General features: G+C 38.6%; 1 protein-coding gene across 1 annotated transcript in view; it reads left to right on the top strand.

Annotated features, from left to right (window-relative positions):
• Positions 1 to 9504: 9504 nt before the first annotated feature.
• MCU (mitochondrial calcium uniporter) overlaps positions 9505 to 27659 on the top strand; it is a 191252-nt gene continuing 173097 nt past the window's right edge. The window contains exon 1 of the mRNA XM_046654736.1: positions 9505 to 9742. Coding sequence (XP_046510692.1) covers positions 9596 to 9742 — 147 coding nt within the window. The 5' untranslated portion in view covers positions 9505 to 9595. The remainder of the gene's footprint in view (positions 9743 to 27659) is intronic.

Here is a 27659-nt window from a genome sequence, read left to right as displayed (position 1 = left end):
ACAAAGGAAAATGATTAGAATTATTAAAACTTAGAGAAGAGGCCCTTATTAACAATTATGTATACTAAATTGTCTCTGTTCAGGTAATTGGTGAGGTTCTGTCTCCTAAATGTAATATGACTGATAACAGTGGTTGCACAAATTTATACTCCTACCAGCAACATATGAGGGTTGAGATTGTTCCATATCCTTTCCAAAACGTGGTATTTTTCACCTTTTTCATTTTAACTATTCTGTGGGCTTGAAGTGGGCTTCAAGTAGGCCCACTTTAATTTCAAACAAGCATGAAATTAAAAACCACAACACTATTGCACTGTGATTTTTAATTTGTGTTTCATTCATGGGGGATGAAATCAAGCACCTTTCCATTTGTTTACTGGTTATTTTGATCTCCTCTTTTGTAAATTATCTGTTCAAGTCTTTTTCCCATTTTTCTGTTGGGTTGCTGCCTTTTTCTTATTGATTTGTGAGAGTTCTTTGTACATTTTGGACATGAGTTCTTTGTTAAATATATCACCTCAGCTCTCTGGCAATATGCCCAGGCAGCCTTATCAGTTCAGATGTGCTTCCTTTGATTAAATGGCCCTAGGAACTGAATTACTATGTTGTTCTTATTGTAGTAGCTCAACAAACATAAGAGCAGTGGAGTGGTGGTACTATAACTTTCTCTATTGTGAGAAGATAGGAATATGCTTTTTATTCATTCATTCCACAAATCTCTTTGAACACATGATTACTGAGCATAATTATGTGCAAGGAACGATGTCAAGTATGTAAGTTTGCTTTTTTCTGAAGTATTAGGACTCAGCTTGGGGACTTTACACATATTGTCACTGTAATAAAATAAGAATCTTGCAGTAGATTAAAAAAATTCTTCAAGAACCCAGAATGGAATGTTTTGGAAAACCAAACAGCTTATAGCCACTAACTATCTGAGGCCAGTGGATATTAGCTATCTGAAAAAGTCCTGTGCAAATGATTAAAGTTCATTCTAGATTTTAAGACTCATGTTTTTATTTGTTCATTCATTCACTCAAATCAAATATCTGTTAAGCACATATTATGGAAGCACATTAAATGGAAACTAATTTCTTAGATCTTCTTTTCTTCTTCATACTTATCCTGGGTGGTAACATTCTACTCCCATGGCTTCGATTACTAACTATGTATATGTTGATGACTCCCACATCTATTTCTATAGCCCAGATGTCCTTTGTAAGTCTAAGAATCAAATAACCAACTGTCTGATGAATATTGTTGCTTGGATGTCTCAAGGCACCTGACACACAACATTTTCAAAACTGAACTCATCTTCCCCCAACAAATCTTTTCTATATTTCCTCTTTCAGTGAATGGCATTAGCCAGTTGCCCAAGTGACACACCTAGAAATCTCCCTTGATGCCTTACTCTCCTTCATTCCCACCCCCTAATATCCTACCAATTACTAATACCTTTTGATTCAACTTCTTATACACAATCTCTCTCAAATTAGTCTATTTTTTTCCCCATGGCCAATACTATAAACCGTACCACTGGCATTTCTTGCCTAGATCTCCTAATTTGTTTTTCTGCCTTCAGTTTTTCTAGTCTCCAATCTATTCTCTAATCTCTCCCATTTCTAAAATCCTTCAAGACTAACCTTTACTCTTTGGATAAAGTCCAAATTCCTTAATATGGTTTGTAAGGTCCTATGTAACCTGTTCCTATTGCCTCTCTGGTATCAAATCTCACTATTCTCCCTCTGGCATTTACTCCTACTAATCCTTCAGGTCTCACCAAATATTACTTCTCCTGGGATCCCTTCTCAGATCCTTAAAAATGGGTTAGATGCCCTCCTACAATATTCTCCTGCTTCCCTTACCTCTTATTATTATATGGTAAACTTTGTGACGCCAGAACCTATATTTTGTTAGCTGTGGTAATTCAACTAACAAATCACATTATTTATTGAAACAATGAATGAATTTCCTGGGGATCAGGGATAGCCATTACTGCAGTTACAGAAGAAACTTTTTTTAAAAATTATATTTAAGAAATATTTCAGATCCTTTAATACAAAGAGATATCTGGGCACAATGTAGCTAGAACTAACACACTTGGAATTTAGTATAAGCCAAAGTCTGTCTTATTTATTCAGATGTGCTTAGTGAGCTATTGTTTGTGATGAGCATATGTTAAAAATTTATCTGCCAAGATGGAACAAAGATTGAGAATTACCATTCTAAGGGATGTATTCCAGAAATGACTGACTAGGATTTTATTTTTCAAAATTGGCCTGCTTACTATGAACCTATATGTAAAATCTGATTTAACAAGAGTCATTCATTTCCCAGGACTATTTCTGGGAGAAGGACCCATGTTGGCAAACAGAAAGTTATTTGTTTATGTTTATATTTTTTCACCTTCCAAAACACAAAATTGATGAGAAATCAGCAACGGCCAATTTTGAAAGAACATCAAATCTTTCTTACATCTTCTTGAGTTCTACATCATGAGAATTAATATAATTGTATTTCCAAATTAACAAGATTCTGAGTTAGGACCCTTTCACATGCTACCCTGTGTTTATAATCTAGTAGTATTATGTAAAATTTTCCTCTTCTTGATAATAATCATGTTTTGATTGAATAGATAATAGGTCTAATTGCTTTCGGACCTAAAGTAGTTGCATCTATATATGCTATAAATCTTGCTTAAATTTTAACAAGTTATTCCCTCTGATGCTGGATAAGCCAAAGGGCTGTTTCAATCTAATATATACTTAGCAACAAAGTGAGGCATGAAGAAAGGAACACAATGTATTCTTATAATTCTCTGAGATTGAAATTTTGTTTATACTCTAGGCAATGAAAAAGTTAGAAACTATTTAAGTAGAATTGTACCCTACTACACATTGAAGCAAACAACTACAATTTCTTCATATGTTTTCTTAGTAATGTTGAGTGGGGCGATTATTACATTAGTAGTATGTTTTAAATTTATGCTATATTGATGCTCTGAGATAACTCAGGGGATCTTTAGTAATTTTTTTGAGTGATATATAAATGTTGGACTGCAAAGCTGGAATTGATCCCATTTCAATGTTAGGAGGGATAAATGAGCATTTTAGAAAAAGAAATACATGATGCAGAAAATGTGAATTTTGGAATATTTCTTCTAGCATATATTACCTGGCATATAATAGTCATTGAATATATTTTTCTTGACTGATTGATTGAATGAATAAATATATTATACTCATCCACGTTTTGTCCCCTTCTCTTATCCCACCTCTCAGTTAGTAGTCATTACTTTCTGAGTCTCCACCCAAATTTTAGATACTTTTGCTCCCAAGTTTTGGTAGCTGGAATGGCTTTTAACGTACCTAATTAAGAATGATCTGTTAATGATTATTATCTCTTTGAATAATTTCCTTCTCATTTCACTCTTTTAAGCTGTCTTTACACTTTCCAAGTCTCATGCTGTTTTTTATTCCTTAGGCTAGTTTTTATTAAATAAAAGAGAACAAAACTCTGTTTTTCTCTGCCTTTTAATAAATGTGTCTTTGTCATTCTTTCCTTGATCCTTTCCAAATCAGCAGTGGTTGCCGTAAGTGACGGCTGAGAGACAAGATGCCAAGTGCAATGGCTAAATTTAAAGAGCAGCATTAGCACCTGTTGTTAGCTGGCAATGACCAGTCTCACGCCCACAGTTTCCGCCACCCTCTGCCTCCCACCAAGTACAACCCATATCCCAGACTCTTTATGTGCTCATGTATAAATAAGTACTGATTAAGACTATATAAATTATATCAAAATGGAGAATGAATATAGCATTTGACACTAACTTAGTTCAGTTTCAGAGGAGCTGAAATTCGGGCGACACTCAGCAGAACATCAAGATGTATTTGACTTTGAAGTAAGCAGATTAAAGAAGCTAGGTAGTTGATGAATTTTTGAAGGCTATTAATGGACTATCTCACCCCAAAATAATATTTTTAGACCTGCCATATTTTGTGAAATTATTTTGGCTATCAGCATTAGAGGCTCCTATAAATGTAAATGTTGTGTAAAAGAGGCTATCCAAGAAGTATGCATCATCGTTAAAGAGTTAGCTTAAATTAATTTGCTAGATTGGCAACTCTAACCTGGAAGAGCTCTGTAGGAGAAAGCTGGTAACATAAATAATTTTGATATAAAATGCACGTTAAAAGTGAGAAGAGAAGGGGACTGTGGTCCAGCCAGGCAGATTAGTCTAATCAAATAGGTCTGATAGTCAAGGAATGTGGCAGACCTTATTGTCACATCAGCTCATATAAAATACCAAAGTACTATGATAGAAAATAAAACAAATATGAGAGTTTAATTTTACCTGGACATTTACTCTCAGAGGAGGCTGAGATGGTCTTCAAAAGAGTAGAATAGGTGGCTTCTAGGTACAATAGGAGCAAAGAGTTGGAGGTTGGAATGTCAGGGTAAGTTCAGGGAATGGGTAGTAAATACCTGGAGAGCACTGAGAGAGGGGAGCTCTTTACCAATTTGGAATTTTGTTATAATTCAGACTTGTCAGAGAAAGTTCTTAAGATTTTTTGGCACTTTTGAAGACTCTGGAATGGATGGTGTTAAGTTCCATAAGAATGTATGCTGAATTCCTACGCATTTAGGAGATGTGGTTTATCTGAATGCAAAAGCAGTGCCCTACCCCTTTGAATTACTTCAGATAGAGACAAAAGACTTCCTGGCTCCAAAGGTCTAGTAAATAGCAAAGGCTGTAGGAGGTCACAAGCCAATCCAACACAAAAAGGACAGCGTCAAAATTTGCTGCCAACCTCTCAGAACCTGAGAACATGAACAAAGACACTCCTATTTGAACAAGACCTGCCCTTCTCAACTCAATGTTTTCTCGGTGTTCTGCTCTTGACAGAAAAAACTTGCAGATTTGATATTCCTGATCTAAAAGAATGTTAGATTATAGGGTCACTGAGTTAAACAATGAATATGGAGCCAGTCATTCTTTGGAGGCCAGGGCATGAGACTCCTGCCACAGAAAAAATTTTTTTTGAGGAAGACTGGCCCTGAGCTAACATCCGTGCTCATCTTCCTCTACTTTATATGTGGGACGCGTACCATAGCATGGCTTGCCTAGTGGTGCCATGTCTCCACCCAGGATCCAAACCGGCGAACCCTGGGACGCCGAAGCCGAACGTGTGCACTTAACGGCTGCACCACGGGGCCGGCCCCCCACAGAAAAATTTTAAGAAGGAGTATGTAAATATATCTATGTAACTTATGTATGTAAATCCAGTGTGAGGTTGCAGTCTACATTAGAGTAAGGGGGATGGGAGTATTGGGGGAAGAAAAGAAGAGAAACAAAATGAGGAAGGAAAGAAATGTGTGTGTGTGCGTGTTTAATGGAGTGAGACTAGATAGACAGGAAACGATATGAGTTGGGGTTTAAGAGTAATCGAGCCCTTCTCGGCTACATTGACTAGAAATATTTATGATCCAGAGAAGGTGACAGAAAAAGGACATAAAAGAAAACAAACGCTAGGAAGTCATGGGAAAGAGAGTGGCAGTGATGGAGAAATGAGTGCAGATGGGAAGGTGTACACACATAGGAATAATGAAATCTGGAAAACAGTGAAGCTAAATCAGATCTAGGCTGTGGTTCATGATAAATATTTGAAGGTGTAGGGGAGGAGGACATGTCCTCTCCCCAAATGGGGGTTCGTCTGGCTGGAGAATGAATTAAATTCACATGAGACAGAATGGCAAGAGAAAATTAAACAAAGCTTTATGAGGAACCATGGCCTGGGGCCTTTCTTCCTGAAGGAAGAAAGGGCTCCGAAGAAGTGGGGTGCACAGAGTGGTTATGTACCCCCAAACAGGGTGTTTCACATGTGATTGAAATGTCCCTCCCACAATAGTCACAAGATTGCCCTGTCCGTGCAGTGCTTGATGGACACAGCAGGTAGTGGGTCTGCTATCTCGGTGGGCGTAGCAGGAGGCAAGTCTATGTCTGGAGCTGGGTGGTCACAGGTGAGCGCAGCAGCAATGGGTTCCTAGCCTAAGGAAAGATGCTTAATCCTTAAGGAATGCCAACGTTGGGAGGGGGAGGGAAGTCAGTTACAGGAGGTTACCAGACTAGCACAATAAAATGCAGATTTTAAGTCCTTGCCTTTGGTATTGATTAAGAGTTTTTGGAGAGTAGGTCATCGCTTTTCTTCTTCCTGGTACAGAGAGGGAGGCACTTTTTACAAATAGAGATTTACCTTACAAATGTAAACGTGTCCTAACAAAGGACAAGTTCCATTCCTCAGAGCCTCCTTCCCTGTCCCAGTTTATCAAAAGCAATCAGCCTCAAATAATCCTGATGCCAAAGAGACATATCTTGGGGTGGCCAATTCCAGGTCCCCACAAAGGCTAAACCCTTTCCTCTCACTCTTCTTCATACACTTTTCCCTGATCTTTAAGAATTGCTGATCTCACTTGAATAATTCTTATTTTCAGTGAACCATGAAACACAGTCCCCAGATCTCTTAGCAGACCCCTTTCATGTTTTCTTGCTAATGTCAATGAACTCTGTGTATCACTTACCCTGGCTATTCTGGAATGCTTAGGCAAATACTCCACTGGGTTGAGTCATATTTGGGAACTGACTTCAGTGTACATTTTTGTAGGAACCTAGTTAGGGTTTCATGCTCCAGGAAATCTGTTCTGATTAGTTTTAGCTAAAAAAAGGATCAACCTGTTTTAAGGATTGGCACAGAAAACAATTCTGCAGCCATGTAGGTTTCAGTGACCATGTTTTTATAATTATAAAAATAACATGCAAGTGGGAAAAAGTTAAACCATTCAAAAGGGTGGCTACCCTTGAAAACTCCCCAGAGTTAATGCTTTCTTGTTTATTCTTCCAGAAATCACTGTGTAAATTATATGTATATATATCTTTCTTTTTTAATTTTTAAAACTTTTTTTTTTTGAGGAAGATCAGCCCTGAGCTAATATCTGCTGCCAATTCTCTTTTTGCTGAGGAAGACTGGCTCTGAGCTAACATCTATGCCCATCTTCCTCTACTTTATATGTGGGATGCCTACCACAGCATGGCTTGCCAAGTGGTGCCATGTCCTCACCCGGGATGCAAACTGGTGGACCCTGGGCTGCCGAGGCGGAACGTGCGAACTTAACCACTGCACCACCAGGCCAGCCCCAATACATATATAACTTTAAAAGGATCACCTATATTGTATTATTACTTTTAAAAAAGTGTATATGGGATAATTTTTTAAATGGTTTTATAACATTTTGTTATAGGGTTAGTCTCTATTTAACCGATTCCCTATTGTAAGACATTTAGGTTTTCTTCAATTTTTTACACTCAAAAGTTATGATGTTCTTAAGAATTTTATGGTTACTCTGCCATCCTTTATAAATGTAATGTCTCTAGAGTGTTCAGCACAGTGTCTGACATAGCAAGTACTCCATGAATATTAATTCCCTTTTCCTTCGTATATAATTTCCCTTTATATATAATTTTTTTTTTTTAGGTATGAGGATGACTTTCTGTTGAGCTATCTACACTTTCTCCTTATGGGGCCTGGCCAACCAGCTGATGTGAGATACATCCTGTGTAGCTATGGATAAGGATTTTCTCTGTGAAGAGATAATTGACATTTGTTTAGATTAATTTCTGGCCCTGGATTATCAGAACTCAGTTTAGTCAGTAGATCTTCAAATCACACAGCCTACCTGTGGTGCATCAGTGGTTTCATCTCAGTAAACAAAAGATGACATATCTTGGCAAATAGATAAGAAGAAAGCTTTTGGTAATCCCTCCAGTTTCATGTTTATGCACTTAAAAAAGCCTCTACGTATTGCGGTTCTTTTGCAAATGCACAGAATTAAATCTCAGTGTTGCAGGATGAACTTCTAATTTTCATACGTGGATAAATAGAGGACAGGCAATTCCAGTAGAACTTTTAAAGTGTAAAATGGAGATGGAGGGCACAATCCTGTTTCATAGCCAGATTTGGCAAAGGCACAGAAGATAAAAACAAAACTAAAATCCACGGTAACCCTAGTAAGAAGGTGTGAAGGGACCAGAGAGAAGGGGAAATGTCACGGCATGGGTAAATGCATAATATGCAGATGGGATAAATATAGATGAGTGGAAAATGATTGTAAGTGAACTTGCTCCAGGAATGTCACAGATTTCCAACTAGGGAGATTAGTGTGTGCAGCTGTTGAATGGGGGGGGGGGGGGGCACATCTTACTCCTGAGCTCTCAGGTTCCACTGTTGGGCAATAAATGCCTTTTGGGTGAGTAGCATGATAGTCTCACCTGGGGAAGCCAATCATTTTACTGTTCTAGGGTGGGGAGGAAGGATTAAACAAACTAAAAGCTCCACTTCATTATTTAGCCCTTCTTGGCCAAAAAAGTACCATTTCAGTCAAAGTTTAAAGGATGTTGTTAGAACAAGTGACACAATAAAGTCATCTGTGTTTTGTGTTTGTTGCTTGTTTTAACTTTGTCAGCTAAGGCTACACTACAAAGATGTTTTCCAAAATTTAGGATAATACTTTTATTTGCTTACCAAATTGTTTCCCTGCTCCAGATTTTAAAAGGAGGTGTGAGAATTAACCAGCTCATAATAATAAGCAGACAGCAAAGAAATCCTCTTCTAAGGAAATTCAGGAACTCCAAATCTCCCTTCTTTCCCAGTCTTTCATGAGCTCTCCTTATAAGCTTGAGGAAAAAAGTATTTCCCAAGAGAAAATGATCAAGAGTTATTTTAAAGTATATTCTAACGGCTGGTTTAGCTAAACTATGAAAATTCAATAAAATAACCTTTACATGATTTTTACTATATTATCAACATCTTCTGTTTCTATAGTAAGTGCACACAAGGTCAAAGATGGTAAGAAAATAGAGAGTGTTGCTTCTGGTGAGTGTAAGAATATCAATATAAAGGTGCGGTGAAAATGAGTTGAGTATTCGAAATGTATACAGGTCTGTTAATTCACTCTGATGGCATGTACTCATTCTGGTACTTTGATATGATAATCATTCTACCTCTCCTATACTATTCTACATATCACAGTGCTTAGATCACTCCATAATGTAGGGTTAATTTCAGCACATCCAAATACCATCAGTTATGAATGATAACTCTGGGCGTGTCGTTGAGAGTTCCAGCGTACCTCGTTTATGATTATTAATTTGCTGTCTATTTTGCCAACTTAGAACACTCACGAAGTACAAAGCTTTGCACAAATATCTATTTTTCCAGTTACCCGTATCGAAGCTCTATCCTTGGCGAAGATTAGCCGAAATCGAATATCCATCTCTGTTCCTGCTATTCTGAGGGTCTCGGGTGCCAATTACCGGTTCCCTAGAATTTGCCCGTAATTGACTACGTCCCACAATAGGTAACTCTGGAAGTGACAGGCAGCCTCAAGTGTGGGTCTCCCGCCTGTCGATTGGGCTTTGCAGGAAGCCCCACCTCATCAACTCAGTCAAGGGCGGCAGTTGGTCCGGCGCCGGTGAGTGGCGGGTCTTAGCTCCGCCCCGGCCGTCCGCTGCGCTGCCTGGGTCGGCGCCGTTTCCAGTTGAGAGATGGCGGCCGCCGCAGGTAGATCGCTCCTGCTGCTCCTCTCTTCCCGGGGCGGCGGCGGGGGCGCGGGCGGCTGCGGAGCGCTGACTGCCGGCTGCTTCCCCGGGCTGGGCGTCAGCCGCCACCGGCAGCAGCAGCAGCACCGGACGGTGAGCGAGCGCGCCCGGCGGCTCCGGGGAGGGCGGGGCGGCGCTGGCTTGGGGAGCCCCGGGCCGGCAGGCCGCCGGGCAGCGGGCGAGTTACCTCAACTCGCGGCCGCTCCCGAGGTTGCCAGGCGCCGGGGAGCGGCCGTGCCCTTCAGGCGCCTGCGGCGGCGACCAGGAAGAGAGGGAGGGCGGAGGAAGCCGAGAGGAGGAGGAGGAGGAGGAGGAGGGGCGACGGCGGGGATGTTCCCGCAGCACCGGGGACACCAGGGCGGGGAAGGGACGGGACTTGAACCTCTCACTGACCCGCCTCCCATCTCAGTCCCTCCTTCTTAACAGCTCTGCCCCATTGCTTCCGAACTGAGCCCCATGCAAGTTGTCCCCTTTCTCTCCTCCTCCGAGCGGGTTGGGGTGTCCTGAGTTGCCGCGGCTGCCTTTGTATGTGTCAGGAGAGTGGCAGTGCCATGCTGCTGGCAACTGTCCGCTGAGAGGAACCCAGGACCCCAGCGGGGCCGCTCCTTCGTCTTCTCTTAGCCCTCTGCCAACGAGCGAGAAGGAAAATCAAACTTTATCCCCCTCTGTGACTTCCTGCGTGTGTGGGCATGGGGAACAGCTCCTTTGCAATGGATGCTGCATTGCTCCAGGAAGCAAGCTCCATCCCCTCAGGTCCTTAAAGGTCCTTGGTGGTCCTTTTGGAGGGCTAGTTTATAAGCTTGTTCACGCGTGCCTGAAAAAGGAAGGGTGGGCAGCAGGCAGAGGGAAAGCAGATGTGACAAGTTGTTCTCAGAGGCGGGGATTTGGTGGTTGTCTTAACCAGTTATTGCTGGATTTCATTGGCTGGCAACGAACGGGAGTTTCTATTTGAACAACCGGGGCGGGGGGCGGGGGGCGAGGGGAGGTGTTCTGATTTCTTTTTTCAATTGCAAGAGATCAACTTGGCATGGAATTCTAAACCTAACAAGTCAGCAGGTTCTCTTCCCTTAGACTTTCCAGACCCATACATGTTGGTCTATGGCCAACTCTGAGAGAAAGAGTGTTGATTCTATTTCCTAGGGCTAAGTTGTATAGTGTGGTAATGAGAGAATCACAGCAGACAGCCTGATAGGAGAAACAAGTCCCATCAGCTCCCAATAAATACTTCCACCTGTCTTGCTCTGGTCACAAATCTCTTGAGAGGAAACTGAACTGGAGATTTTCAGAGAGTATACCCCAAGAAGAATGACAACATAAAATTAAGTGTCTGAAAGAGCTATGAAAAGAACTAATGCTCTATAAATGTAAGATGGTATTGTTACTATTAGTCATAGGTATGGACCCTATCCTTGTGAGAAAATTATACTTCTTCATATTGGGCATACTGACATATTGCTTTGCTGAAGCTTTTGGATGAGAGCCGAGCTTTTCCACAGTTCAATTTAGATTTGCATGTTTTATAGCCTCCAGTTATGTGTTTTGTTCTTTTTAAAAAATAAGGCCACCTCCAAATCTAATTGCATTGCCCTCTCCCTCAAACTGTTTAAAGACTTCCCAAGTTGTCTTTGTCTCTGTATTTTGATAAGCTATCTTCTGACTTTGCACAGTTAGTTTGTAAGACTATTTGGGTGTGGTGTTCGTTTGGCATTTTTAAATTTGTGTCTTGTATATTTTCCACTATGCGAATCTGTCAGGCTGTGAGTGTCTTCCCTGTGTGGGTACTTCATGAAAGTGTTCTGTGCTATTCTGAGGTGGGTAAAAGTGATGTGCTGAATTTGTAACTGAAAGCACAATTAAAATGAAGTGTTATTTCTGAAGGGCAGAAGTGTTATCATAGGAATGGTGACTTGTAAATGCACTTAGAATTGTAGGATTTTGAAGAAACTTGTGCCTGATTGTAAACTGATGTTTTTCTTTTTCTGTTGAAGCCATCATGTATACAGCTGTCTCCATCTGTTATTCTTTGATTCCTCACAAGACTCACTTTGAAAGGTATCTCTTAGAGATTTAACTCTTGGCATTTTATGCCTGAAATTGAGGTCCAGAAAGGGGAGAGACTTGGTCAAGGTTACACAGCTGATATGTAACAGTTTTGGGACTCCCACCCACCCCAGATAGCGTCTCCCTTGCTGTGATCTTTATAAAGTGCAGTTGCCCCTTCACATCTCTTTCCTCCTTTATAGAAGTACTGTCTATAGTATTAGGAAAGCGTTAGTATTTCAAAACCCCTTGAATGGAAATTCTCCTTTAAGTAGATGCTGATTTGAGACACATGCATTAGGCAAACATGGGAACAAACAACTTGCTCTTCTACAGGTCCCTGAGAGACTCTGAGGTTGAATCCTGCATAGGAGACATCCTGTGTATGTGCAGCAGATGGCACTCTGCATTGGACTAGATCACAAGTCCGGCTTGTGCCACTTTTGTTCTGTTATAGTAGGAATGGTAAATTAGAACCAGGGGGGCATGACCAATTACAGTACTGGTTAATTTTTTGCTCGAGAGGCATGTTTTTTGAAATCCATCTTTTCCATGTTTTGAGAATGAGTCCAAAGCAATACAGAAGTTCAGCTAATTGGGAACTTAAGTTCAGCTACATGTGGTTGCAAAGTTATAAACATACTCCTCCCCTGGCCCGCCGCTTAAAACATCATTCAACTGAGTAAATAGGGGTAGAGGTGCAGGGGCTCATTCAATATTTTTAGCACCATCTAGTGTAATTTTTCCCTTCTTGTGTGAAGAACCTGTTATTGCTTCTCAGCTTGTGACTGTGAGACTGATGTAAAATGTTTGTTGCATGCCTTTCTGTGTGGTTAGTGAAGGTGGCTGCTATTTTCAAGGATGATTCTTTGAGGGGGAATTGCCTTTCATTGTGAGCTGAATAACTCCTGTGCTAAATCAGACTGTCTCTTCTCTGATTATGACAGCCTGACTGTTGGCATTTCCTGGTGGTCAACGGCTATGCTGACTTACTAAATCTCTTGCTTAAGTCTTTCATTGTACTGTTATAGTTTGTGGCTGTCCTTCTCTACTTTACACGTTGTAGTTCTTTGGCAGCGATGTAATTTCAGTTTAACCTGAATGTTTTAAGAGGTTACATTGCCTGACACAAAGGCAAGTCCCAGTTCTTTAATTGGGTTTCTCATGGTCTGGTCCAGTCTTACTTTGCCAGATCCACTCCAGCACAAATACTCTACTGTACTTAAGCCAATGTCCCATATATTCATACTAAACATTTATGTAGTTCTTGTAGCTGAGTTTCAGTTTTGATCACTCCTCTAACCTCTAAAGTCCATTGTAGGTTAGAGGCTATGACCTATGACTCTGCTTTGCATTGAACATCCTCTCTTTATGGATGGGGAAACAGACCTAATGGGAACTGAGGAAAGTGACTTGTTAGGTTATGTTTGTGGTTAACGACATCTGGGATTAAAATTCTTTCAAATGGAGGTGGATTCAAGGAGAAATCCTAGTCTGAATCTTAATTTGTGAGATTCCTGTCTCTTAATCCCTTTTCATTGTTCCATTCTGTCTTCTCTGAATTCTGATAGGATTTATTATTTTTAAGACACAGATTGACTTGTTGTGTTGTCTAAATGTTCATTTGTGGGCACCTTATCTTACTGGAGAGATAAGACAAAGATTGTGTATCTTATTACCTTTGTGGGTCTAATAGAGCCTGGCACAGTGCTAGGTACATAGGTGATACTCAGACAAACATTAATTGAATAATCAACCTATTATCTGCTTGCCAGTAGAAAGATACACTCCTTTTCCCCCTCTGGTTTGACCTGTTAAATGGCCTGTTGCTCAGGTAGCCACATTTGGGTAATTGCTTTAAGTTTGGTTTTGCCAGTCCTGTCTTTGGTTGTTATTACACTTCTTTGTGGTAGACTGATGGAGAGAGTGGGTACTGTTGGATTAGCTCTACAGTGGTACTAGCTTTCTGTCCAAAGACAGCAAAAGTATGATAAATACCCAGATTATTAGAAATACAAGTTTGAATCAGATTCTAGATTTGTAGTTTTAGTCTACTATAGTATTAAGATTTTGAGGGTTCTGGATAAATATGTTTAGAGCAGACTTTTTTTTTTTGGTAAGTAAAAGCTTATTCATATTTGAATAAAATGAAAAGATTAAAGAATGACAAAAAGGATCTCTGTAATTCATTTTTTTCTTCACTTACGATATAACACTTACTTTCCAAACTAGATTTTCAGAAGTCTTAAAAAAAATTTTTTTATTGAGATCATAATAGTATATAACATTGTGAAATTTCAGTTGTACATTATTGTTTGTCAGTCACCATATATATGTGCCCCTTTACCCCTTATGCCCACCTCCCAGCCCCCTTCCCCTCTGTTAACCACTAATCTGTTCTCTTTGTCCATGTGTTTATCTTCCACATATGAGTGAAATCATACAGTGTTTGTCTTTCTCTGTCTGGCTTATTTCACTTAACATAATACCCTCAAGGTCCATCCATGTTGTTGCAAATGGGATGATTTTGTCTTTTATGGCTGAGTAGTATTCCATTGTATATGTAAATATACCACATCTTCTTTATCCATTCATCAGTTGTTGAGCACTTGGGTTGCTTCCATATCTTGGCTATTGGGAATAATGCAGAGCAGACTTGTTTTTAAGGAAACAACTATCCGTTTGTTTATCTTAAAATCTTGCTTATTTTGAAACCCATAAAATATTCGAATGAGTAAATTTGGATTTATTCAACAAATTCTGATTATTTGAGCTTTACTAAGTCCCAAGAAGCTCTATTTTATGCTTCATGGAACCCTACTCCAAGAGGAAATCGAAATAGAAAATGCAACATCAAGAATAGTGTATGTCAAAGACAATAAATTGAATATAAATTATAATTTGGTTTTGGGACTTCCCCATGTTTGAAGTTGAAATCAAGGAGTGGTCATGGCCTTCTGCAATAGCACTTCATTGATTCAGCACTTAGTTATCTGAATAACTGCTGAGATGTTGTTTTTATTTCTTTTTATATTCTAGCTTTGCACCCCTGTGCATTTACTTAAAAACTACACAATTTTGTTTTTTGTGTGTGTGATTAAGGGCAAGATTACCTTTGTGTTTTTTTGAGGAAGATTAGCCCTGAGCCAACAACTGCCTCCAATCGTCCTTTTTACTAAGGAAGATTGGCCCTGAGCTAACATCTGTGCCCATCTTCCTCTACTTTATATGTGGGATGCCTGCCACATCATGGCTAAGATTACCTTTTAAGATCCTGAGATAGCCACTCAGTACAGGGGAATACTCTATTCTTTATGTGGCTGACTAATACCATACCTTGGCTCAGGGATATTTTAGAATTATTGGAATAACTTATTATTAGGAAAACTAAGATGTTACCATGGAAGATGTGTACTTAAAAGAATCCTGGAATTTAGAGGTTGAGAAGACCTTAGGTTAAGGAAATAAGAGTGCAAGAACAATCAAATGGCTTTTTCCTTAGTAGCCCAGCAAGTTACTACACAGCTGAAAATGGCTCACATATCTGCTGATTTTCCCATTCAATTCTTTTTCTACTAAATTACATAATTCTTTGTTTCATTTTTTAAACAGTTAAGCTGAGACTGGATTTAAAAAGTGAATTGGGGTCAAATTCCTCTAGTAAATACCTAAACTCAAACTCTCTCTTGAATAATTACTCCCTGATTTAGATAAGCTTGATGACACCTGTTAAAAAACCTGCCCTCTGCAGGTTGTGCAAAAAGGAAAACAGTCCATTTATTTAGTTCACTGCACTTTGTTAAATGCTTGCAGTGAGACAACCTGTATAAAAATGAAAGTTGACTTCAAGCAAAGAAATTTTGATAAGTTTAGTGAATTATTAACCCATAAACTTTACAGGTTTGAATCTTTTCTATTGATAAAAATATAACTTGCTAAATTACATCACCAACTGGGTTTAATAGCATGATAAAACTGAGCTTTTTTAATGCAGTTCTAGAATAATTGGATAAAATGACATTGCACTTTGACATCTCTCTTAAAAATGAGTCTTTTCCAAAGGTTCTTTAATGACGTTAATAGTATTTATTAACCTAGAAGAGAGGGATGTTTACCTTTTATGGTTTGTTACTAAAGTTTCCAGTTTTTATGTGTTTTTTCTTACTATTTGTTGTCTACTTTATTGTTTGGGGAGGAGCACTTGTAATAATCACCAGAAAATTGCTGAGGAGCTCATTAGGTGTATGAGGCTGCCCAGAGGACCGGCTCAAGTGTACATTCTTAAACCATACTACCTCATAGGTTACAAGATCCTTTAAACTTCCTTTTTGCCTTCTAAGACAGGCCTACTTTGTAGTTCTTACTTATTTCTAGTAAGTGGAGCTACAGGATGTTTAAGAATTTTAATATCTACTTTAAACTTTAGAGAAAGTTAATGCAACTGATAATTTGTCGAATAATGGGAGAGCAAATAAGTTAGCTTGAACTACCTGACTTGTATAAATAGAGGAGTAGATATAGAAGAAATCATCCAAGATCTGAGGACAATTGTGTTACCTCATTTAACTCTCACCATAACTGCATGAGAGGTATTATTATCCCAGTTTTATAGATGAGGAATTTGAGGATGAGATAGATTCACTTCTTCTTAAGTGTCGTAAACTGTTTTAATGCTAGGGCTGCAAAGATGGATGAGACAGTATTTTGGAGCTGAGATTTAAGCCTCGGTTTGGCTAGAAATAAACCTATACCATGCTAAGTGTTAGTGTGGGTCCTCCTTCCCTTCATCTTCTTTTCCTTTAGCCATGTTTCTTTCTCAAGCATCTACGGCAGTTTTCTTCAAGGGATCTCACTATCCTTCCCCACTGACTACATTTTTTAAATCGCTTTCTCTACCCTCCTCTCCAGGTATTAGCTGATAAGGGTCTAAGGTATTGCTTCCTAGGGATTTTTGTGATTTAGTTTAGTATTCTAAAAAGTCCCACACAGTAGACCTGGTAATTATTGAGTGATGCTTCTATATCAGGCAGTTTTATAACGTTGTCTGTAGTGTACTCCATAATAACGCTGCAGGCAAACTACTACCCCCATTGTACAGATGAGAGAACGAAGACCTAGAAGGTTAAGTTTAGAGTCATTCAGAAAATGTCAAACTCCTACTCTTTGTGAGATGCTGTGCTGGGAAAGACAGATGCCTCTGAGGTGGTCCTAAGAGTTCATAGTGTGGCCAGGAGACATTGACAAACAAGACTATAACTGGCTGTGCTTTTTTTTTTTCCTATGGAGGTTCAGTGGCAGCACTTAGACCTACATGAGAGAGTTGGGGAAGGCTTCACAGGAGAGGCCTTGCATAAGCTGAAATACGAGGAAATACAATGTGTAGGGAACTGGAAAAGTAAGGTCCACATTCCAGGCAGCACCAAGATCTGACGTGACAATATGAGGTAGTAAGCTGTATTTGAAAAACAGCCAGTAGTTTGTTACAACTGGAGTATGGGCAAGAATAGCTGGAGATGGGGCTGAACAGTAATAATGATAGCAATAATAATTAATATTTATCAAGTTCACCATGTGCCAAGCAGTTTACATAGATAATCTCACTTAATTCTTGTAATATCCTATGAGTAGATACTGTTTTTATCCTCATTTTACAGATAGTGAAACTGGGTTACCTCCAGATTGGTTAAGTGATTTGCCCAAGATCACAGCTGGTAAGTGACACACAACTGGTAAATGACTTGCCCAGGATCACAAAGCTAGCCATTGACATACCTGTTGTATAAACCCAAGCAGACTGACTCCAAAGCCTGCCTCTTAACCACTGTGCCATGGGAGGGAGTCAGACTGTGAATCGACTTGTAAGGGGGTTGAAATTTTACTATGGTGGTTAGTGGTTTTCTTTAAACTCAACTCGCAGTAGAAATACATTTTATATCATGACCTAGCAGGCCCATGTATGGGTAAAACTAAGAAAAGTTTCATGGAACAATATTTTTACTATGTATGAGGCATACATATTTTCCTTTCTGTTTTGCCAAAGAAGTACTGGTTGGGACCCACTTAAATTGATTCTACAATTTAAGCCACAGTTTGGAAAAATACTGCTGGTCAATAGGTGAGCCTTTGAAGCATTTCAAGTAAGGGAATCACATGATCAGGTTTGTGCTTTTAGGTAGGTCATGTTGGCAGCAACGTGAAGGTCAAATTGGAGAGGATGGTACCAGAAAGGCAGAGAGACTATTAAGGGGCATCTTTTTTTTTTTTTTTTTTCTATAGCTGAGGAGGATTCACTGTCAGCTAATATCCGTGCCAGTCTTCCGCTCTTTTGTATGTGGGTCACCACCACAACATTGCCACCAAGTGGTGTATGTCTGCACCTGGGAACTGAACCCAGGCCACTGAAGCAGAGTGTGCTGAATTTAACCACTAGGCCCTGGGGCCGGAGTAAGGGGCATTTTAATGGACCAGGCAAAAGATGCCTGAACTAGAACAATAGCATTGGGGATAGAGAAAAAGGAATAGAGAGAATGGAGATTTAGGAAGTAGAATTGATAGAACTTGGTGATTGGATGTAACCTATCATTCAGCTAGTACCAGGTAGAAAGGCAATTCAATTCAAGGCTTGTCTGACTATTACTCAGGCACTGAAACTTTGTTTATTGACCCTCTTTGTGTGTTTCTTTTTATAGTCATGTTAAATATGCTTCTTTGTTGTCTTTTCTATGCCTCCATTTGTATATATAAAAATGTGCTGACCTGGTTTAATTGTTTTTAAATGATTTTTAAGTTTATGTATCAAATCAGATGCCTGCCTCCCCTCTTCTCTCTCATACCATCAGAATCTGGAATATTTGCACAGCAATATGAAAAAATGCATACAGCATGATGAGCACTCAGCAAATCTTTGTTTGGAAGAGTATGTTCTGTGTATTATACTCTTCCAAAGCAAAACCTCTTAACATTATGTTCATTAGTTAGAGGAATACTTTTGAGTAATTTTCTTTGACTTTATTTTCTTTAACTTTTCATTTTCGTAATATTTGATTCCCTTTAGGAAATATTGAGCATTATATGTATCATGGTCTTTATCTTTTTTAAAAAAATCAAACAAACTAGCCATTCCTAATCATGAAAACACATATTCTTCAATCTTCTAGGTATTATAATACAAAAGTAAGTTATAAGTAATTTAAGAAATGGACACAATGCATCTACCTGGCAAGTACTTGGAGCAGGTGGGGAAGCGGGGACGGTGAAGGACTGGGTATGCAGGAAAGAGAAAGGAACTATTTGAAAGAGGTGCTGCCAACTCTAGATTCCCTACGCATATATATTTCCAAAGATGACAGATTTTTGGAGGTGTTTATTTTGGAATTAGTCTCCTATATTTCCATTCGTCCCCACTGTATCCTGTATCTTGCACTGCCAGGATTCTGCTAGCTGCCATGAAGCAGGGCTGTGGCGAGTGGCCAAGTGTGATGAAAACCTATTTTTCATTTTAAAACAGAGTATAGATGTCAGAATACTTTAAAGAAGTGTTTAAAGATAGATTGAATGGAGTGGAAGAAATAGTAAAAACCTAATGAGAAGATTGAGAGTTTTTGGTTTCCCTTTGATAGAATTACTTTCCTTTTGTAAACAGGAGAATACCAGATTATATCTGTCTCTGTCATTTTGTCTTTCTTGCCCTTCTTTCCCTGATCCTTGAGTGACAGTGCTAGAAGCTGCTGAATAGACAAATGAGTTTTCTGATCGTGATGAGGTGGTAGTGATTTTTTAATTTTCATTTTTGAGGGGATTCCAAGGGTGTACTCTGTGTGAATGTCTCATTATATGTATGCATGTTCATAATTCAGTTTTGTTTCTTTATTTCATTCTTGTTTTAACCCCAAAGAAAATGAAATCTTTCTTTTTTTTTCATTTCCAGCACTGGCTTAAGCTTCAAAACAAAATGTTATCTAAGCACAGTTGAGATGGTAAAACAGAATTGTAGTATAATGTATTATAGAACTTGGGAATGTTCATTTATTAAATGGAGAATTGAATTGCAGTCAGTACTTTCTTTAGTTTTAATATCTCGTTCTGCATTGGTGTTTGATTCAGAATGAAATCAAGTATATAACTGGGCCAAGTGCCACAAAGTCAGGTGAGCTTTAAATATATAATGGCTTTCTTTTTAATGATTGCTAGAGCTTTTTGCAGTAAAAGGGGGAAAATGAAAGGGAACTATAATAGATTTCTTCCCTGAAACAAATATTCTTGGTAAGATTAAAAGTAGAGACAAGCTGAGGCTCTGAGTTATGGATCCAAAGGTCACCTCACAGCCAGCATCAGAAAGTAGCAGCACTCCTGCAAGAAAAGACAGAAGACAACTACTGGTGAGCAGGCTTTCAAAGAAGCTCACTTGGAAAGGCCATCCCATCACCAGAGTGGTTTTTTGGGGCAGGGGGTCCTTCATGAGGAAATTACATTGTGTTCAGTCCAACATACAAGGGCAAAAGTCTTTTTAAATTATGAAGTATATCATGTCTATAAAAACAAGTAGAATAATGTATTTTCTTTAGCTTGAGAAATTAAACACTACAGCTATAATTCTCGCCCCAAGTATCCTTCCTCAGTCCTATTTTTGCCCTCTCTCCCAAAAAGTAACATTCTTTTCACGTTGGTATTTACCACTCCCATGTGTGTTTATGCTTTTGATATCTATCAGTCAACCCCATTTAGTATTGTAAGCATGTTTTAAACCTTGTTTAGAAGATATTGCACTGTATGTACCCTTATGTAATTTCTTCTTTTTGCTTAATTCTTTAAAAAACATTTATGTAGTTCATACATGTGCTTCTGGTTCATTCATTTTTAACTACTTTGTGATGTTTCACTTTCTGTTCCACATATTTAACCATTTTCTTGTGACTGAAAGTCTCTTGAGCTGAACATTTTAGGGGGACAGGAAAGAGGAATATATTATGTCATTTTTAAAGTTAGACTAGGAATGTTGTTTTGACTTTGAAAAAAAGCCAGTTTCCTTTTTTGGTGTGGAATGTCCTCCTTTATTGTATTCCTGGGAAAACCCTTTGCATTCCCAAGTGGAGGTGGAGAAGAGTAATGTTTCGTTACACAGATGAACATGTCCTGTGCAAAGTGCAGAATAGCATCTGCTGTAGTATAGTGAGCTCATGACTGAGCTGCCTCAGCAAAAGCTTGGTTTACATTATTAAAATTCTAAGATTTTTTCTTTTTTTTTGAGGAAGATTAGCCCTGAGCTAACTGCTGCCAATCTTCCTCTTTTCACTGAGGAAGACTGGCCCCGAGCTAACATCCATGCCCATCTTCCTCTACTTTATATGTGGGACACCTACCACAGCACGGTATGCCAAGTGGTGCCATGTCCACACCCGGGATCTGAACTGGCAAACCCTGGGCCCCCAAAGCAGAACGTGGGCACTTAACTGCTGCGCCACCAGGCCGGCCCAAAATTCTAAGATGTTTCAAGCGCAGACTAGCTATGGATGGAAACTTGTTGGTATTTATTCATTGTTTCTTTTCTGTGTTTGGAATAATTTGCAATTTGGGACTATCTGCTTTATTTTATAAAAGGATATGTGCCTTATATGGTAAAAAAAACCTGTTCTTGAATTGTATCGTGGTTTTATGGAGCAAAGGAAAGACGAGTTCTGTGAATGAGGGGAGGTACTTCTTTTTGAGGCAGATGGTGTGAAACTTATTTGTGTCACTAATAAGTTTCATATGTGTACTTGCCAGTGTATATTCTTACTTTGTGGTCATAATTTTAAAAAGGAAATCTCTGGGCCAGCCCTGGTGGCTTAGTGGTTAAGTTCAGTGCACTCCACTTCAGAGTCCCAGCTTCAGTTCCTGGGCGTGGACCTACACCACTGTCTTAGCGGCCATGCTGTGCTGGTGGCCCACATACTAAAAAACAGAGGAAGATTCGCACAGATGTTAGCTCAGGGAGAATCTTCCTCAGCAAAAAAAGAAGGGAAAAAAAAAGCCAGAACCATGGAACCATGAATGACAGCCCCTTTAGTTAACTTACTTCTTCTTTGTTTGGTTATTTGGAAAGAGAAAAAAGAAAAAGAAAAAAGGTAATCTCTGATAAGTATTTTTTTCTTCCTAGTTTCATGTAGTTTTCTTTTATTTGCAACATCTTTAATAACGGTTTGAAAAATTTTGAGAATACACAGTACAGAGCTTTATTCAGGTTGTCCCTCCAAATGATTTGCTATAGTGCATTAACCAGAAATGCTGCAGCAGCAAGGGAAACACTAATAAATGGGATGCTTTCCAGGGACTGTAGCTAAAGCAGGGCAAACAGAAGCCAAAATTAAGAAGAAAATGTGAGTTAGGCACCCAAGATGTAGTCTGGCCAGATATGCTATTGACAGTGAATATCCCATTCTAATTAATTGAAGCCTGGGCAATGTGAATCACCAGACTGTCTGTTAAAAAAGTGACCGAACTTTAAGCATATTAATTAGAGTTAGGAGATTGTTCAAGAATAGTCTTTTCTCTAAAACTTATTTAGAATGAAAAATTATCTTTGATTTTTCTTCTTAGCTTGTGGTGCCTCAAGAATGATTAAACTCAACTGCCTGTTTGTTTCTTCTGTTGTGGTTCTGAGGGAAAGGGTGCTGAACAGACCATAAAAGAAGAGATTTTTTTCTTTTTTGCTAGGAATGATTAGATAGGAGGAGAGAGGTTATTGCTAGTTAAGAGTGATTTTTGTTTTTTTCGCTATTGTTGCCAATCTTGCAAATCACACCCATTTTTTTACCCATGAATAGTGTAGGTGTGGGGAGAGGAGTAGTGGTATGTGAACAGGCTTTTTAAAATTGTTATTGTTATTATTTTTGAAGTCTGATTTAATTTGCCAAGAGTCAAGCATTTTGAAACAGAACTCCTAATCCCCAGAGAGTTGTGTGGGAGGCAAGTGAATCGGATCTTTTTTTAGTGCACCAAAATTTCTAAGTTTTGTAAGCTTATTTCTGAAACTAGTGAAGTTTCCTGAATGAACCTGGATATCCTGAGACTTCTATTGCCAGGGTCCCCTTAAGTTTTTAAAGATATTTCTTATTTCTTCATTGTTTATTAGGGTTCTGTTTTTTAAATGCTGGAAGCATAGAGATGGGGTGAAAACAAATTTCCCTTCTTTAAAACTATTTCTAGAAGTATTGATTTATGAGTTGTTGCTTCAGATTCTCTATTTTTACATCCATATGAGCTTGCCATGTGGTTATCAAAGATTGAATACTTTCTTTCTCTGAAAAAAATATATATTTCAGAGTTTCTCATAACCAATCCAGATTTATTCTAGGTCATAACTTATATTCTTTTAAAAGTGCCCTCTTGTCTTAAGCATCACTGTAATAACTAGCAGCTAAGAATGACCAAACAAGATCTTTTCAGAGTTTCTTTTCTTTTTTGGCATTATATGCTGAGGCACCCATGTCAGCAGGCTCAGGAGGGCCTTTACCTTTGACTTTGACTTGACTTTTGTCTATTCTTTTAGGTCTTTCACGACCATTCCTACAGTGGTTGGCAAGATATCGTTTCCACCTCACTCTCCATGTACCATGCCAGTGACATCTTAGCTGCTAGAGTGTGGAGCTGGCCTGTGGGAGTCAAGTAAGTGCCTTTTTTACTATTTGGCATGGTTTTTGCTTACTTTGCAAAGCCATGCAGAGGAATTTCTTAAGATTAGTTTTTAAAAAGGCACTTGCTTGATCCTTGTGGGCCGGCTCTTTGCTCCAGCCTGCTATTGAACACCTGATAGCTAACATGGAGCTGAATTTAGCAAGGTGGCTGACTATTGCAGAATGGAACATTTTTACTAGGATAGACTTTAAGGGATGATAGATCTGATCTTGGCCTGATTAGACCATTTATATTGATGAGCAATCTCTGTCCCATCCCAGAATCAATCAGAACTATATTAACCCAAAGAGTTAGGTACTCCGGCCTCCTGGAAATTTAACAGGTTATGAATGGCAGAGGGTCTGCTGGTCTAAACCAGCTGGATTGCATGGAAACACAACAGCTCTCCCAGGAAGGCCAATGACGTTTCCCAGGAAACCTTGACATTTATCTGAATTAATTTAGCTTAATGTATGGAAGAAATGATGGTTGGTGTTAGAGAGGTTTGGGTTTCTGTATTTATTGCTAAAGTTGCTAAAACCTGGTATTTTACTTTTGCAGGTCACCTTGTAAATTTTGCCTATATAAATTAACACATCCCCTGTTATGTCGTAACAATTATGTAAGGGAGAGTGTTTTCCTGCTCTGTCTTAGATATTGGTGATGTGACCTGTTCACACAGGGTAAACTTGAACATTCTCAGGTATGTGAAGTCATGATTCATAAGCATTTTCTCCCTGCAAACAAAACACAGTTTATTTCTGTGTGAACTCATGATGTAGTTTTATAAAATCAGTTTTACCAGTCGATTTTTCTGCCCCTGAGACTGTAGAACAGGGATTAGCAAACTACAGCCAAGACCACTGCTTGTTTTTGTAAATAAAGTTTTATTGGAACACAGATAGACCCATAATTTACATATTGTCTACGGTTGCTTTTGCACTATGACAACAGAGTTAAGTTGTTGTGACAGACCATATGGGCCACACAGCCTAAAATATCTGGCTCTTTAAGAAAAAGTTTGCCAGCTCCTGCTGTAGCAAAACCAAACTTCAAGTTGCATTTAGATATAAACTTGCTAGAACCACAGTTGAATTCAAATAGTCTTCTAAAGAGAAAGCCAAGACCTGTGTCATACTGCTGACTAGCAAGTAAATATTTTCGATATATATAGTGGTAGAATTGCTAATACAAGGTTAATGAAGTGGAAAGTTATGATGGCAGTCCAACTTCTTTATCTTTTCTTTCACTCATCATATTCTCTCTTTCCACCTGCCTCAGTAGGTGTAAACGTTCATTCAGTGGCAGGATGTTATTTATCTTTCTAGACACTCTAAAGGTTTTATAGAACAGATGAGGATATAAGATTTAACTAGGATATCTGGCATAGCCAAGAAGTGGTAACTAAAGGACCTCTTCATTCATGGAACAAATATTAGAGTTAAAATGGACTTGAGATCATGGAAATTGGGGACTAGAGATGTTCAGGGAAATGTTCAAGCATCACAGAGCAGATTAGCTGTAGAACTGAAACTAGACGCTAGATCTCCTGCCTCTTTGCCCAGCGTTCCTTCCACTAGGTCTCATACCATATTAGGGCTACTTGTTTTCCCTACTAGCTGTAAGGCACAGTCTGTTTCTTTTCCTTTATTACCCCTGAAGTAAAAGCAAAGACTCAGTGATTTAAACCACAAAGATATGATATATTGGAGAATTGACCTTACCTGGAATTTGGATGCTTTTATTTTATTGTTTGAAGATAACTGGGGGGTTGATTCTTTATGAATCATTAAGTGCTTATAGTGTATACTCAAAAAGGGTTAGATTAATTGGGATAAAAAAGGAAGTTTGAGCCTTGTTCATAATTTTGTAGCTAGGAGCAAAACCAAAATTGATATAGATAGAATGCTCACCTCATATATCTGTGTGTCTAGGCCCATAGATGGAAGGAATGTGTGTGTGTGTGTTTGCATGCGTGGGTGTCTAACAGCTCTTAAAGTGCATTTGGATTAAGTTCTGAGAGGAGTTTAGCAGGTGTGTTACAATCTGCAGATTATGTTGCAGAGTTTTAAATGGATTTTTAAAAATAAATTTTATTTTAAAACAGTTTTGGATTTACAGGAAAATGGCAAAAATAGTATACAGAATTCCCATATATACCCGCTCCCTGTTTCCTCTATTAACATTTTACATTAGAATGGTACATTTGTTACAATTAATGTACCAATACTGATACAGTATTATTAACTAAAGTCTATGCTTGATTCAGATTCCCTTAGTTTTTGCCTAATGTTCTTTCTCTGTTCCAGGATTAAGTGAATTTTTATTAGCATGTTCACTGATGTAGAAAGCATTTATATGACCACCTGAAGGTTAGGCTAGTTCTGAAATCCATTTCAATTTCCAGGAGCATGATTTAAATGAGTACAGGCTTAACTTCTGCAGAGTTCTGACTCATAACATCTATATTCTGTAACATGTCAAGAAAGTGATTACTTTACCTTATTTATAGTAATGGCTCTTCAATTGTTTGTTTTTAAATTTTTGGCATCATCAGTTTCAGAAAGGACAAGACAAACTTTCTTACTTCTGTTATCGTTGTGTGCTAAATTGCTGGTGAAAACATTCTCAAGTAAATTGCCTTCTTTGGAAGCAATGTGGATCAACTGTGCTGTTGCAATATGTTTACCCTCCTGAAAGCAGTTTTAGAAGTCCGCACCTTCTGATGAATCATTAATCATTCAAATTTCTCTATAAAGACCTTAAAATATTTCTTCCTTAAAAATTCATTAGTTATTTACTAAAGTTGAGCACATGCATGCTATATGACTCAGCAGTTCCATCCCTAGATTTACACACAACAGAATTGTGTATATATACTCACCAGAAGAGATAGACAGAAATGTTCATAGCAGGACTAATTATAATAGTCCAAGCTGGAATTTTCCAATTGCCTGTCAGCAGTATAATAGGTAAATACGTTTCTGGCATAATCACACAATGAATATTTTTAAACAGTGATCAGAATGAACAAACTACAGCTACATATAATAATGTATGAATCTCACAAATATGTTGAGCAAAAGAAGCCAGAAACTAAAGAGTGCATGCTCTGTGACTCCTTTACACAAATTTCAAAACAGGTAAAACTAATCTGTGGTTTCAGAAGTCAGGAGATTGATTATCTTTGTTGGTGCTTGGGGAAAGTGTTCGCAGTGGGGTATGAAGTGGCCTTCTGGGGTGCTAGTAATGTTCTGTTTTTTGTTTTGGGTACTGGGTACATGCGTGTGTTCACTTTGTGAAAATTTACCAGTTGTATGTATTTTTCTGTATTAATGTTATTCTTCAAAGGAAAATATACAAAAAGTATTAGCATTTCTGGAAAACACACAGACGTAAAATTCACTGCTAACATCTAAGGGTTACGTGAAGAAAAAACAACAAATTAACCTTATATCTTAGAATATTTAGTATCTGAATTATAGGATTATCAAAATGTCATTGTGTTACTGGAGCTATTACTGTCTTATTTGTATTATAAGATGCATAAAGTAGGTGGTGTTAATGGCTGCTTTTTATTGTAACCAGGTTTTTGGGTTGCCTCAGAAAAGGCATCCTTTTCCTTTCTGTCTGTATTAAGTAGAGTCACCAGGTCATAACATCTGTTCATTCTTTTCTTATAGCAAAGACTGATAAGCCAAGCAGTTGTGACTTGGGTATATCAGTGTGATAATATATGCTGGAATTTCTCCTTTCCACTGATTATCTTTGTTAGATCGATGAGTGAGCTTCAGTCTTTTATCTCTGTATATTCTACATGTTTGTTTGGCTTTCAAGGCATCACTTCAAACCTAAGCAGATGGGGCCGGCCCTGTGGCCTAGTGGTGAAGTTCTCATATCCACTTCAGTGGCCCAGGGTTTCACCGGTTCACATTGTGGGCGCGGACATGGCACTGCTCGTCAGGCTGAGGTGGCATCCCACATGCCACAACTAGAAGGACCCACAACTAAAATATACAACTATGTACTGGAGGATTTGGGGAGAAAAGGCCAAAAAAAAAAAAAAAAAAAGATTGGCAACAGTTGTTAGCTCAGGTGCCAATCTTTTTTAAAAAAACCTAACCAGAATGTAGAATCCTTTTTCCAAATAGAGCCCCTTTTTGTGACTCTACTGTTTTTTTCTTATTTGTACCTTTGGTTCTTCCAGTTACTTGAGTTAAAATTAATTTTTAGCTCTTCCCTTTTCCTTTGCAACTTTATTTAATTTTATTATTTAATTTTATTTTAGCCCTGAACTAACGTCTGTTGCCAATTTTCC

The sequence above is a fragment of the Equus quagga genome, chromosome 2 (assembly GCF_021613505.1).
Source record: "Equus quagga isolate Etosha38 chromosome 2, UCLA_HA_Equagga_1.0, whole genome shotgun sequence".
Taxonomy (NCBI): Eukaryota; Metazoa; Chordata; class Mammalia; order Perissodactyla; family Equidae; genus Equus; species Equus quagga.
This window is presented reverse-complemented; position numbering and strand designations above follow the sequence as displayed.